We start from the raw sequence: 13,906 nt of genomic DNA on the forward strand, positions 1-13,906 counted from the left end.
AATACGGCATTTAAAAAATATATCATTAGTCAGGTCAGGAATAAACGCTTATCATGAAACAGGAAAAATGAGAAAAAGAAGGAGGTGCAACGCAGGGACGAAGAAAATTGCGTAGGGTTGTTCACGGGCAAAGCACGACCGGAAATATTGTTACGCAAATAAAGTCGAACTCGCAATTCGCTGTCTGATTCATGTAGCTGGCATGCGAATAAATTCGTCGAAGGCGAAATTTTCGAGAATTCTACGCCCCATCTTCTCACGCCAAGATGGGGCTCGGCCCACTTTATTTGCTTTCTTGTTTCCTTATTGCGTCTCGTTGTAGTCGTTTATATCATTTTATGAAACATCGAAATATCTATATTTTCTATTTGTCAAGCAAACAGAATAACAGCAATGCTATCTAGTATACATTATTTGTCAACAATAGTTTACATAAATTAATATATTATTCTTTTTTTCTTGGAACAGTCATCATGTTTTCCTTCCAAACAGGATGTTATTTTTTTATTTCGTTCAGAAAAATATACAATATTTTCTGAATTCAATAACATCATTACATATTCATATTGACCAAGTTATCGTATTAGACCACTTGTTTTTTCAGTTAATTTATTATTAAATTTTAATCCTGGTTACCATAGTGCAAAAATAATTAGCTTTGCTAATTGAGGCGATATCGCGCATTGCAAATGCATTTCATTGCCGTGGTCTCCTGACCAATGATGTATCAACGTACAAGGTAATCATTGTAGCAACTCTATATTTTTCTTATTTTAAAACAGTTTCTTCTTATGGCAAGCATAGTATGCAGAATTTTTTGCTTCTCCGTTTTTTTCTAGCATGCGAAAATACAACGTTTGACGAGCAATGAATATCCGGTGGCTCGTATTCATGTCCTGATAAACAGTACGTAGATACTCTATGTAATTAACAAACAATTAATCTATCGGGATCATTGACTCGACGATTCGATAACATAGACACAATTCAATTGAGAGGAAACTGATCGCAAAAGTGCAAACACCTAGTTTTCTAGAGGCTTTGCGGACACGAATTTCTGCATTGCAAATTTCTCGTTCGCGTCGTGTAATTCAGGTCAAAACACATGTTGATACCTTATAAATATTTCAGGAAGCTCGTTTTACAGTTATTCTGCAACGATTTAATCCTGTATTAATCGCGTTCGATGGCAAATTTAATCGATCTTTCGAGTTAATTAAGAAAATCTTTATTTCCAGTTTTGCAAACCAGTTTCGTCTTATAGAATGATGACTCATATAAAACAGAATACAGCCTACACGGTAGATATAACGAGGCTCTGAAGATAACTTTCAGAAATCGGTTATTTGCCTACTGCTCCTCCGAACATAGTTACGAAAATATCATCCGTTGTTTCCACGCCAATACATATTGTCTCGACGAGTGCGGACATCTTGTTGCGTGTATTCGATGTACGCGTTTCTTGGCACGACTCTAAAGTCCAATTAAATCAGCATATTTCGTTACGCAAAATACACGAGATTTTTCTTTTGCCGAATTCCTGAACAATTTGAATTAGCGGTACCGTGAAGCAAGATATTTCAAGGCTTTGTCATTTCAAATTAATTTCAAGGTCACCGTTTACCACGATGACGAAACGATATCGAATTTTTCCACTCATTCTACTCGTAAATGTAACGAAATTGGTATAGAGAAATCAGTATTTTTCGCCAAACAATAAGAAACGACGATGTGCATCCGAGTTCATCGGGATATTTGTAATTCACGCAAGCAAGAGGTCAAGGAACGTTGGAGGTTTTTCAAAATTTTAAATACTAGATATCCTCCTAATCGACATGTTTTAATCTGTCGGCCAATAACAGCTTTTACATCATATACATAAATACATTCAATACATCGAACCAACATTTGTAATATCGTTGTGTAATTAGCAAGGTTTCATCCCAATATATCTCTATATCGGTAAACTCGTTCCTCGAAATGTAACCTGGAAGTACATCGTTGCGTGTGTGCATTGGCTATTCTCGCTTATCGATCTGCTTTTCTCTAAGGACTCTCCTACTACGTTGTTCTCTTCTAATACAACACTATGAATTGTCTTTATATTAAAATACGTGAAATCCCGGTTATATGCCACGGTCAGTGTCTTTAGAAATCGTATCTACCGTTTTACAGAGTAAATCACAAACGCAATTTGAACATCTTAGAATTCTTCGTGCAAATATATCAAAAAATATTTTTTAAATACTTCATAATGTTTCTTTCTGTTATGAAATATTTATATAAATCAATTATTTATTAAAGAAAAATATTATTATTTACTAAAGAAATAGATAATTCTTAAATAGTTCAACGTAGAACACGTCGTAACACTTTGTTACGCGTACGAGAGCTTACTATGTACGAGATAATGATCAAATTTCAACGTTTGTGCTGTACCCAATAGAATTACGTTGCATCTCAGATTCTTGTGAAAAGACACTTTCGAATAACTTGGCACTTGAACAACCCCGACGTTAGCTTCACGATACACCCACGATGGTGCTCGATATTTCGCATAAAAAATAGTGTTTGAAAGGTCAAGGAACTTGGGGAGGTTCAATTCCAACCGAGCTTCGTCGTCTAGATTATTCTCATTTAGCGCTAAGGTTCCAGGTTTCATTCGATTGTATCTCAGGTCATAATCATCTTTTCCTCTTTTTCCCTTTTCTCTTTTACGTTGGTTTATTTAGTTTTCGTTTCTTTAGGCACGACCATTGTTGAGGTACAATTGCAACCACGTTGAATGGAGAAATTCTCGTAAAAAAGTTCCGTTCGAAATAAGCCTTTAACGAGTTTCCATCTTTTTCCATGTAAAAAACTTGCCATTGATCTCGTTCGCGTATAGAAAGGGTTAGAAATTTTCGTAGAAATTCTTAATTACTTCGAGTGTGTACAACCTTGAGCAACGTGACGCATTTAAAATTCAATGTTTGTTATCGGTGGTTATATTTTATCGAAATAAGTAAGCTTTAAACGTCATCAAAAAGTATTGTTTTATTTTTTCCTTCGTCGTAGGCTGGCGTCGTACTTTTAAGGAATTCAACGTGGCGCACAAAAAGCGTTTCGTAATTGTACTGTGAAAAACCGTGAATAAAATAGAGAATCCTGATATATTTATTACGCGTGTGTTTGTGTTCGTGTGCGTGTATACATATACGCGTTAATGTTTTTAGGGTCGTACCTAATGCACAAAATTATACTTCCTTGCGTCGTTCTACTTCGACGAGAGGAATAGTATGTGTGTTCAGAGGTACGTCGAGAATTAAATTTACGTATTCATAATGCACATTTGGTACCGACATTTGTGCCTGTTGAGTAACAAAGATCAACCCGTTCGAGATATTTTAGAATAGTAACTTAGAAAGTAACTTAAAAGGAACAAATATATGATCAATGTAAATATTAATCTTTTTAAAATTTAACAGGAGAAAGACTTTGGTATCAAATATAGTAAGTGATATAAATTTCATTCATTAAGTAATTATCCATATTGATTAATAGTTATTTATATTTAGTTAATTATCAATATTTATTTTCCAGGAAAAGTTGAAGTTACGTTTTTATTTGTATTTAATACCAAAAATTCAAGAAACCTTCACGATAAAGAAATAATTTTTTTCTAAACCGTTCATTCTGAATTCTTTGTCATTTTATAATATTATACTGTCAAAGAGTTAAATCTTCAAAATATCTATCTTTCTCAGAGTCTCCCATTATATCACTAAACTTGATTTTCTTTAGACACAAGTTCCATTTTACGTCTTAAAGAGGAAATTTAAGAACAGCTATTACACAATTTCCACTAAAATATCTCTCCTTTCGTTCGTTGGTAATTCCTACGATCTCGAAAGGGTTATCATCGTCTTCCATTCGTACAGTATTTATTACCTAAATAATTATCTCACACTACATATTTTCTCTTACTTATATCTACGAAATATATATGTATATATAACATGTGTGTATATGTGTATGTATATATATATATATGTGTATATATATCCCATCTTGTAGAACTAGTACAATATATCATAAACTTTACAGAGTGACGCTACGTCATAGAAGCATGCGTTAGAAAAATAATGTTTCTGATCAAAAAATAGGAGAAAACAAGCGGCGTGGAGGTGGAGGGTAAAACAAGATTTTTTTCTGGTAATCGTCGCCAAGTAAACGTGAAACGTGGAACAAGGGGGACTGTAACTTTCGTCGGTAAGGGTCGGGGAATGCATTCGAGACAGTACAATTAACATCCGACAATGACGGATGAGAGATAGATCGTAGAATTCGAGGTAGGAAGTACATAGGGTCTTGTTGAGACAGAGAGGAATCGAGAAAGAGGTACGAAGCTTGTTAAAAGGAAAAGAAACGCACGGTCAAGTAGAATGAAAGAATTGTAAAAAAACCGGTCCCCGCCTCCACACCGCGCGAACCTTACCTTTCGAATTCCTTGAATTGCTTAATTAATGGACGTAACATCATACACGTTACTTTGCTTATTTAATGGACGTAACACCATGTTGAATGAGTTGAAATCATTTGCGTGCGTGTGTAAGTGCATGCTCGGTTTTCGATCGTTCGACATTCAATCGCGATCAATCGATCATCCAGTGGAAAAGTATTCGATGTTTGGATTTAATGAGAAAAAACAAAAAGAAAAGACGATTGAAATAGATTGAAAGAAAAAAAAGGAAGAGAATTAATTAAACGTTGTGTTTTGAATTATCGGTCGAGTAGTTTGGCTTTCGTTCGAGCGATCGAACGAAAGTGTGTAGAATTAAAACGAGTCTTTTTCCTGTTTTCCTTTTTGGAAACGTTAACGGCGTAAATATCTTTGCATCCGGGTCTGTACTTCTGTACCATTGTTCGATATTGCGTTTTTCTTTACTCTTTTTTTTTTCCGCTAGAATTTCCACGTCGGAACGAACAATCTATTAAGCACCTCGATTTTCGACAAATTTTCATCATCTTGTTGCTCTCCCGTACAAGCTATGTAGTCGAACGAATCGCAATATCGACAAATCGAGCACAGGTCGTTTGCATCACCTGACAGAACTCTCGCAAATATTCGTTCATCCATTCTACTACATCTATTGTGCTTCTCATAGAAAAATAACTCTGTCTCTGACGAGAAGGCGGAAAGAACGTTGTCCGCTTCGTTCAATGCCCAAATTCGATTTAACCCTTTCAGCCTCGATAATACTATTTTACACCGAATCCAAGAAGGAACCTTTTTATCTGTGCGTTCAGCTTTTGAGCTTCTTTTCACCTCTCACAAATCTTACATCCTTTAACCGAAACCACAAAAAAACGAAAGAAAAGAAATTGTTATGTACCAGAGGTTGAAAGGGTTAAGTGGCTGTCAATCACGGATGCGAATTACCTACATAATAGCTAGTAACAATCTACGACCAGGTACGAGTTCTTTGCTAATTCACACCTTGAGAATTTCAAGATTTGCCAGTGTTAGGGTAAGGCTACGAAGAGCGACCATATAGCACGGTGATGACTAATGCTCGAAAGAAGTCATACAAATAGAATTTTTTTATAGTAAACACCTTTCAATTCGCACCAAGGTCTTTTATGACAAAGAAATACGTTCAACCCATGGCGTGTCATCAGTGACTTACGACAACTTTGTTTTCATGATAGATTGTTTACTTTGAGTTATTCGGTAGAACAAATCGACGGTGGATTATTTTTATGTTTGTAATTTCTTACATCAACGTTTTTTTGTGACGACCCTTTTTATGTTTCATAACGATCCTCGTTGCATAAGGATACTTCCCGATTATATGTTATCCCCTAACAGTATTTTATCGTTCAAAGGAGAACATCCAGAATCGTTCTTGCTATAACCTTACCCTAATGCCCCTGTCTGGCACACACGCGATCGTTGAGACTAAATGGTCGGTCTGAAAATATTTTCTTTTTCGACGCATACCAAACAACGGTTCCGGTCTCTGTTCCCGTTAACACGTCGCTCAGGATGCCCGTGTAAACTGTAAGATACCCGTTCGCTAAACCATGTACAATACCACGTGCACCAAACGAGTCGAGTCCGTTCAAACATCCAGCGAATGTGTTTGATCGATCAAAACGTCGGCGGTACGACTGAGCGAAAGCCTTAGAGTTTAGAGAAGCGGCTAGGCCATTCTCCTCTAGACCACGTTAACAAAATTCAACGATTATTCGTCCAACAACGAGCAATCGCGTGAAACACGCATTTTGGAACGTATGATACTTTGGAATGTACTTGGGTAGTAATAATTATTGGTCGATGGAGGTTGGAATGTATTTAAACGTTGTTGCATTGTTGAAGCTCGAGAAACTGTCGGTTGCGCGCGGTTCTTGTCGTGAATAGACCCTAGATTCTTAAGCAAAGATTCTGCAAAGTTCTTTGCCCTTGATATTAGCTTCGTTTTTCCGCGAAGAAGCATGCATTTTAGTCACATTAGCTGTTGTTATGTAGCCATAAGTTAGAACACAACGTGTTATACGCCCTATAGATAACATTACATCCTATAACGAACACTAAACACAGTATCACACTGAATAACATACAGGCTACAAATTATTCGTGGATCGTGTAAGGGTAATCGTAAAACGATCCATCGGTATGTCTTGATCTTAACCCTTAAATTAATTCTTCGTTACGTAATCAGTTGTCGCAGGCCACACTTTCTCTCCGATAGAATCGGAGGAGGCAGACCCACCTCCCTTTTCTGCCCTCGAGCAGCCCCTTCTCGCTTGTTCTCGTCAGAAATCCAGGGTCTAGTCACGAACGTCGCCCCTCTTTAAACTGGTCTCGACTCATTCGTTATAAAACGCGACGCGGCTCGCGTTTGGTTCTATCGCAGTGTGTGTGTGTGTGTGTGTGTGTGTACATATTTTATTTATAATACTTATACTCATAGGGTTGCGCGGCCCTTCGACGTTGCGGCGAAGGCGGGGACCGTCCGGCCTGCGTCCTGGGATGGCATGCACAGAACACAGCACAAAATGCCACACAGTTACACAGACAAACAAATCGACAGAGAAGAAAAGGTACAGATAAAGAGACCCGTCACCTGGGCGAGGATGGACAAATCCATGGGTGTGTTATTCGGGGTTAAGGTCGTGATTAATAATCGTGAATTAATGTACTCTGGCTCGAGGGAGGAGATAATCTTTAGGTGAATTATACAAAGGTGAATTATACAAAGGTGAATTATACAAAGGCGAATTAAAAAGCGTTAAGGTCGAAGAGTAAAAGCTATCGATGAACGTTAATGCTTGACGTTCGTATAAAAATGGCGACCGTTGCTTCAAACCATTTTCTCCAACTATATGTATAAAAATCGTTGTTCGGTTGGTGGTAGAGAAAGTTAATTAACGAGACGAACGAGTAGTTTGATCGTGGAGAGAAGTAAAAAAATTCGGAGTGCTTACTTCAATTACGTTCGCTAACTAATGGCTATATGTAAACTATAGAGCGGGAATTGAGATGCGAGAAAAGAAAGAAGGATACGATCATTACGGTCGCTAGAGATTGAGCAGAGAAAGATCGTACGATGCGGCTAATGAGCAGGCAAAGTGAATATATTATAATGGTATATATAAAATTGAAAAGTAAGAATCGAAAGTGCAATGGCGTTATAGAAGAGAAGTAATAAACTTTAATAAATCGGAGAACTCGGTATGAAATCGTGCTACGAGACTAGCGAAATTCTACTCTGGTTCCTTTTACTTGTTCTCGTTCTGGAGGCTCATCTAAACGATTACGTCGTCCCGAAGGTATTTCCTTTCATGAGAAAACTCTCTCTCTCTCTCTTTCTCTCTCGTTGCGAGATAGTTAGCTATAAATTCTTAATGTTCTCGCGGGAAGCGTGAATGAACGAGTAACAGCGAACGATTGTTATCTTGTTTAACATCCGGTGGTATTTTTGAACGACACTCTTGGAAAAGCGTCTCGTTGCGTTTCGTCGAAAAATCGTTGCGGTCGAGCGTACTTTTAAAACGAAATCGATTTTAATAAGTTAAAACTATTTCCCGATCTTTTTACAAATTTTCCTTTTCTTCCGCGTCGCGGCTTTCCCGAAAGGAACTTCCTCGAACGTTGGTCGAAGAAACATAATCCCCGGGGAATTTCGGTGGATAGACTCGTGACAAAGGCCTAAATAATACACTAAAGGGAAAGCCTATGAAAAAAGGAGTAGCGAATCTATATGGATCTTCCTTGATTTAACATTCATGATACTCGGAAGGATGCGGACAACACGTGAAACGTATTCCGGATCATTGAATTATATATAACGAGACACCACATTCGAGAAGATATGTAAAAGGATTACTTCATATATCTTAATTTAAACAACCACAAACGAAGAAGATAGCGTAATTCATATATTTAGATTAAAAATGATACAATAAAACTAAATTAATTTAAATTAGATTAAATAAAACTAAATTAGAATTTAATGTAGATTTACTTCGAAGAAATACAAAATTCTTTTTTATCACGTATTCCAAATTTCAATTCGAATAACGGATTAAACAGGATATGTTACACAGATGTAAAGAAACAAAGGAATAAATTAGCGTGTGAAGTTCAGATCCAAAAAGCTCGCAGCTCCTTTTCGAGGTCTCGTGACGCAAGTGCAAGGACATCGATGTCGCGTGACAAGTAAAGAGACATAAGAATATGCGAATGTAATATCTATGTGGTGGATAGTAAGTACGAAAGAAAGAAGACTCACCTTCGACATGCCGCCTCCGCCACCGCCTCCGCCACCGGATGCGGTCGAACCGCGTCCGGGAGCGACGTAGAGGCTCTCTGTACGCTTAGGCTGTCCTGGACTCGGCAGAATATCTTGTCCAAGGTTACGATTCTTCAGGAGGGCGCCCTCGAATTGACCGGAAGTCGAGGCAGCGTACGTCGGCGTTGCGGCACCGCTTCCCACCACGGATCCGTTTAATGGTGTACCCGATCGAATCGCGCTTGGTGCTCTCATAGATCTAAATTTGCAGATCGAAGCGTTAACATTTCTTCGTTAATACTTTTATTATTACTAGTCCATTTCTGATTGTGAATGAGTAATTTACGATTTAATCCATAATTACAATGGTAGATTAAAATTTGTTACATTTTTTAATTAATATCATAAAAACTGAAATATCGAATAAGCAGATGAGCGACATGAAAGATTAACGAATGAAAATGGGATTTAATATTTCGGAAATGTTAGTTTCCATTATTATTGATCAGTGTTTAATTATAAACGTAATGGATAACAAATTGTTAAATTGTTTACTTCATTTTACTTCATTTTGCGTAGAATGAAGATAATAAATATATATATAAATAAATGAAGAGAATAAGATTTGGGAATATTGTAACTAAAAAATAGACAAATTGCAAGGCACCTGTCGAGCATGTCTAGGGATGGATTCGTGACGGATTTATCGACGGACGGCTGTCTCGATCCAGTCAATCGGGAATGCGCTCTAGCGTATCGATCTACGGAACTATCACGACTGGGCGGCCTCTTATAATGATCTAGCCTGTAAAATGATAGATCAGAACTGATATAATTAAGAAAATATCCTTTGAAATAAGAAGAATATACAACAGATTCTTAACGCTAGAATTACCAATAATGTGTACCATCTAATTATTATTGAAGTGGCATAATTACAGTAAATAGTTATATACAGGGTGTCCTAACAATCGTACTATTCGTGTATTTAAAAAATGTTAACTCCGTCAATGTGACGAGTTTGATATTTCTAGCGTTAATCGAATTTGTTATATTAATTTATTCGTGTAAACAATGAGCTCAGAGACCTGTCGTTCAGCGTTTGCCCAATGGTATTGGGTCGATCCTGGGGAGATAAAACCCTGCTGTTTCTTCGTATACTCGATGAACTCGGTGGTCGTTTTGCGTCGCCATCAGGCTCGTATTGTTGTGGAATTTGAGTTTGTGATTGGGGTGGTAATTGTTGCTGTTGCGATTCCCCATATATTTGCTGGGAGTTGTATTGATTCATTTGACTTAGCCCATATTGATTCGGTAACGTCTAAAAAGAAATTGAACAGGATTGATATATATGCACAAAATTATATAACCTACACAGTTTAATCGAAAAGAAGATCTAGTAATCTACTTAATGTGTTATTACCTGCTGACTAGGATAACCTTGCATATTCTGATACCCGTGTGGTCCAACTTGCTGCTGTTGTTGTTGGTACAAATACTGATCGCCCTGAGGTGGATTCATAGGTTGATATTGAGGCTGATTATAGGGACTACCTTGAACAGGGTACTGATTCTGCGGAGCGTATTGCCCTCCTTGGAACTGACTCATTGGCTGATACTGATTCGGTATACTGTTAGGATACTGTTGAATAGGATTCTGAGCCATCGACTGAGGGTACTGCGTTTGATAAAGATTTTGACCGCTCAAGGTAGTCTGGTTCAATTGATTCAGAGGTAGCTGGTTCACCAGTTGAGCTGGGGTCACCTGATTCGCTAGCTCACTCTGCGATAGCTGATTCTGCGGTAACTGATTCTGCGGTAGCTGATTTTGTGGCAATTGATTGCTCAGCAGTTGATTTTGCGACAATTGGCTTTGCGGCTTCATGCTGGCTCTCCTGATCGACTGCATCACGTTACTAGCCGTGGTTGTCGCTGACGTAGTTGTTCCCGACGTTGTTTCCGAAGTCGGGTTCTTCATAGGCGTAGAACTAGGTTGGTCCACGCTGCCCCCCTTGTGAAGAATACTCTTCGTTGGAATACTGTCCTGAGGTGGTGGCACGTACTTCGGTATCTCCCTGTTACGTAATCTCTCGAGTCCAGGTTGTCGGAAGTCCGGTGCAAATTGCTTCGCCGTCTGCTGAGCCAGTTCCGAATCTTCTCTCGCTTGCTCGGCAGCTGTATCCGCCAACTCGGCTCTTCCTCGCGCAGTGGCTGTTCTCGAGATCGCTATATCTGCCTTCTGAAGAGCGATCTTGCTCGCCCTTTGAGCCGCATTCACCGCAGCCTCTATCCTCTCACGGAACTTGGCCGATCTGATAAGGAACAGATGCTTCTTCTTCTGACTGGTGATCAACACGTTGTTCTTGTACTTGCCCTCTTCCTTGGTGCCATCGCGGAACGTTGTCACACCGTATCCGTACTTTCGATTGTTGAACCATTCTCCCTCGTATCGCAGGCCATCGCTACGCTCCGATATACCGAAGCCTGTCCTCTTGTCGTTCTTCCACTCGCCGAGGTACGTCTCGGTTACCGAGGCGTCCATTTGTTCGTCCTGAAATTGAAATATTGTTCTTATTCAAATTGTATTAGAAAACTATTTAGCCGTTTTAACCTCTCTCGTACTACTGTTCGCCAAAATATCACAACGAATCTCACCTCGATGACGAAGGACGCATTGCTGTCCGTATGAACAGATGCCGAAGCCTGACTCTGCGAGCTTTCTGTCGACATCCACGATGCCGAGCTAGCGTTACTCCTAATACTGCCTCCAGTACCATGTTTCTCTAGATCACCTGTACTTCTTTGCTTTCGAATCTTCAGTCCCTGAAATTGCAATTATCTTTTAAACCAACCTGTCTCAAACCTCACTATCTTCCTCGAATTTTGAAAGGATTAAAATTACACTTTACCGAAAGAATGCCTTTCTTCAAAGATTTCTCCGTGAGACTCTTTCTCCTTGCTGGTGGATTGTCGCTCCTAGCTTTTAACACGAAACCACCCCTACTGTCACCAACACGACGATCCCTTCTGTCGGTCGGTTCTGGTGTCGGTGCCACTGCCCCGCCATCGTCCGCGCTCCTCAGAGATGTCAAGGAAGCCCTGACGTGCTTTGACGGTTTGTAATGACTCGCCAAACCAAACGGAGCACTCGCTCTCACGCCATAGCCGTGCCTCATGCCGTGGTACCACTGACCTTGATACGTGCCTATGAAAAGTTAGCCTATCGTTAATCACTTGGTTTTCTTGATCGCTTTCTATTGGAAGTTTTATTTATATCGCGTTCTCTTATCGATTATATTGTACAATAAATCATTCAATTAAGCTTGCGATATTATCAATGTTTAGATTTATTCTTTTTTTATCTTTCGTTTTTAATTTAATTTGTAACCACATATGGAGTAAATAATAAAATTGCTTACGCTAGATTATCTACTATTTGATTTGATATATAAACGAGCTACTCGTATTCGCTTCTGTTTCTTTGGTTAATAAAAGGTCTCAATAGACTATTATAAGGGTTTCACTAACATTTTAAATATCAACGCAAGCGTAAAACCATAGGAAGAACTCAAATCTTTTCTCGCAAGCAAATTTTTCTGTTTACCATCCTTTGATAAATATACATATGCTTACATTTGCAAATTCGTTTAAAGCGTATCCCGTTTCCTTTTCCTGGAATATACCAAGTCCAATCAACTACCGACAGCCGCTTTTGCCGCGGAATTTACATATTCCCACCGTAAAGACGAAACTTTGTGGTTCACCGGTTCACGTTAGAAACAAGGTCCTGGAAATCACGTTCCAGGAACGATGCTACATACGGGCGGATGTGACGAATTCCCGGGAACGCTTGCACTTGGTAATAAGGTGCATTGTTTTTGCCAAAACGTGACCGCGTTTCAAAATGTCTCGCATGAGTCACGTAGTGGCGCGCGACTGGCGAGAACAAACGTGTTACGTGTCCGACTCAGGGATGGAATTATTCCGGATAACGTGTGGGTGCATTCCTCATTCGAAGAAAATCTAAATTCCACGCCGATGAGATACCGTAGACCGTCTGCAGACCGCTGATCTAGCACCGGCTGAATGATCATCGCACGAAGGCTATCATTAACGACCACGTGATCTTTCGTGGAAGAATTTTCAATCTTTGTCGAGTTTCCCTATTCGACGCCTCTTATACGTTTTCTTTTTCTTCTTTGTATAGCGTTATAAGCGTTACACGGATATTTATGTGGCCATAAGAAATTTCAATTCGTTGATGAGGAAATAAATTTTCATAAAAGCCACAGTCCCGTTATAACTCAAGATTTGAAAAAATTGTTCTCAGTATATATCTGTGTAACATGTATACATATATATGAAAAGAGATTTTTAAGCATTCCGTGTTTCAGAAAGTTTCAAGTTGACTATACATAGAGTCAGGAAAGTATGATCGTGATGTTTAATAGTTAAATTAATTTAATAATTAATTTGCATGTATTGAGTTATATAGGTTAAACTATAGAGAGTCAGGTAATGATATCGCGGATCTATGATATTGGAAATGTTTGAAAATAATTCAATGCATGTATGGCGCGAAACGTTTCGGTGTAACAACGTTTGACGAATAACTTTAAATTTTAATCGTACAACGATTTAACTTTTTCACGAATTTACATTACGGTCTATTTTATCTTTCGCGGCCACTGTGTTAGCACGCGAATTCCGCGCGATCCACTGAAAAAGTATTTCGCTAGGAAAAGAAACAAAGAACGACGACAATGAACACTTTTCAGTAGGCCGCAATGATCAACAAAGTAGCAGTGAGCTACTCGAAAGCGTTTCCATTCTGCACCGTTCCTCGCACAGTCCTGCATTATTCGACCAACAATAATCATCAAAGTCTTCCGTCCGTATTCGTCGGGCATTAACAAAGTACCGCGATTGCAGCGGGAACGATGCATGTCGTTTGTCGTTCCACGATGCACGCTAGTGATGCTTCTCTCCCTTTATGCCAGTCGTGATTACAAAGCAACCTCCCGCGGATTCGATTCGTACAGTCAGCAACAATGCGTTCTCCGATAGTACGTACGTGTTTTTAGATTCTCAGTTATTGGACATCGACTTTTGGAAACTATTTTTTCAAG

General features: G+C 38.9%; 2 protein-coding genes across 3 annotated transcripts in view; one reads left to right on the top strand and one right to left on the bottom strand.

Moving 5' to 3' along the window:
• LOC132906967 (uncharacterized) overlaps positions 1–13,906 on the top strand; it is a 68,754-nt gene that overhangs the window by 15,215 nt on the left and 39,633 nt on the right. The window contains exon 1 of one of the 2 annotated variants that reach the window (XM_060959660.1): positions 6,995–7,086. The exons of the other annotated variant lie outside the window; for it this stretch is intronic. Within the exon in view, the coding sequence (XP_060815643.1) occupies positions 7,016–7,086 (71 nt within the window). The 5' untranslated portion in view covers positions 6,995–7,015. Of the gene's footprint in view, positions 1–6,994; positions 7,087–13,906 lie in introns of those variants that run through there. 2 annotated transcript variants of the gene reach the window in all.
• Positions 1,822–13,906, bottom strand: part of LOC132906922 (junctophilin-1-like) — a 46,015-nt gene continuing 33,930 nt past the window's right edge. Inside the window, 6 exon segments of the mRNA XM_060959563.1 lie at positions 1,822–7,010; positions 8,778–9,036; positions 9,445–9,582; positions 9,866–11,328; positions 11,433–11,600; positions 11,687–11,982. Of these exon segments, the coding sequence (XP_060815546.1) occupies positions 6,951–7,010; positions 8,778–9,036; positions 9,445–9,582; positions 9,866–11,328; positions 11,433–11,600; positions 11,687–11,982 (2,384 nt within the window). The 3' untranslated portion in view covers positions 1,822–6,950.

Source organism: Bombus pascuorum, chromosome 5, assembly GCF_905332965.1.
Source record: "Bombus pascuorum chromosome 5, iyBomPasc1.1, whole genome shotgun sequence".
Classification (NCBI taxonomy): Eukaryota; Metazoa; Arthropoda; class Insecta; order Hymenoptera; family Apidae; genus Bombus; species Bombus pascuorum.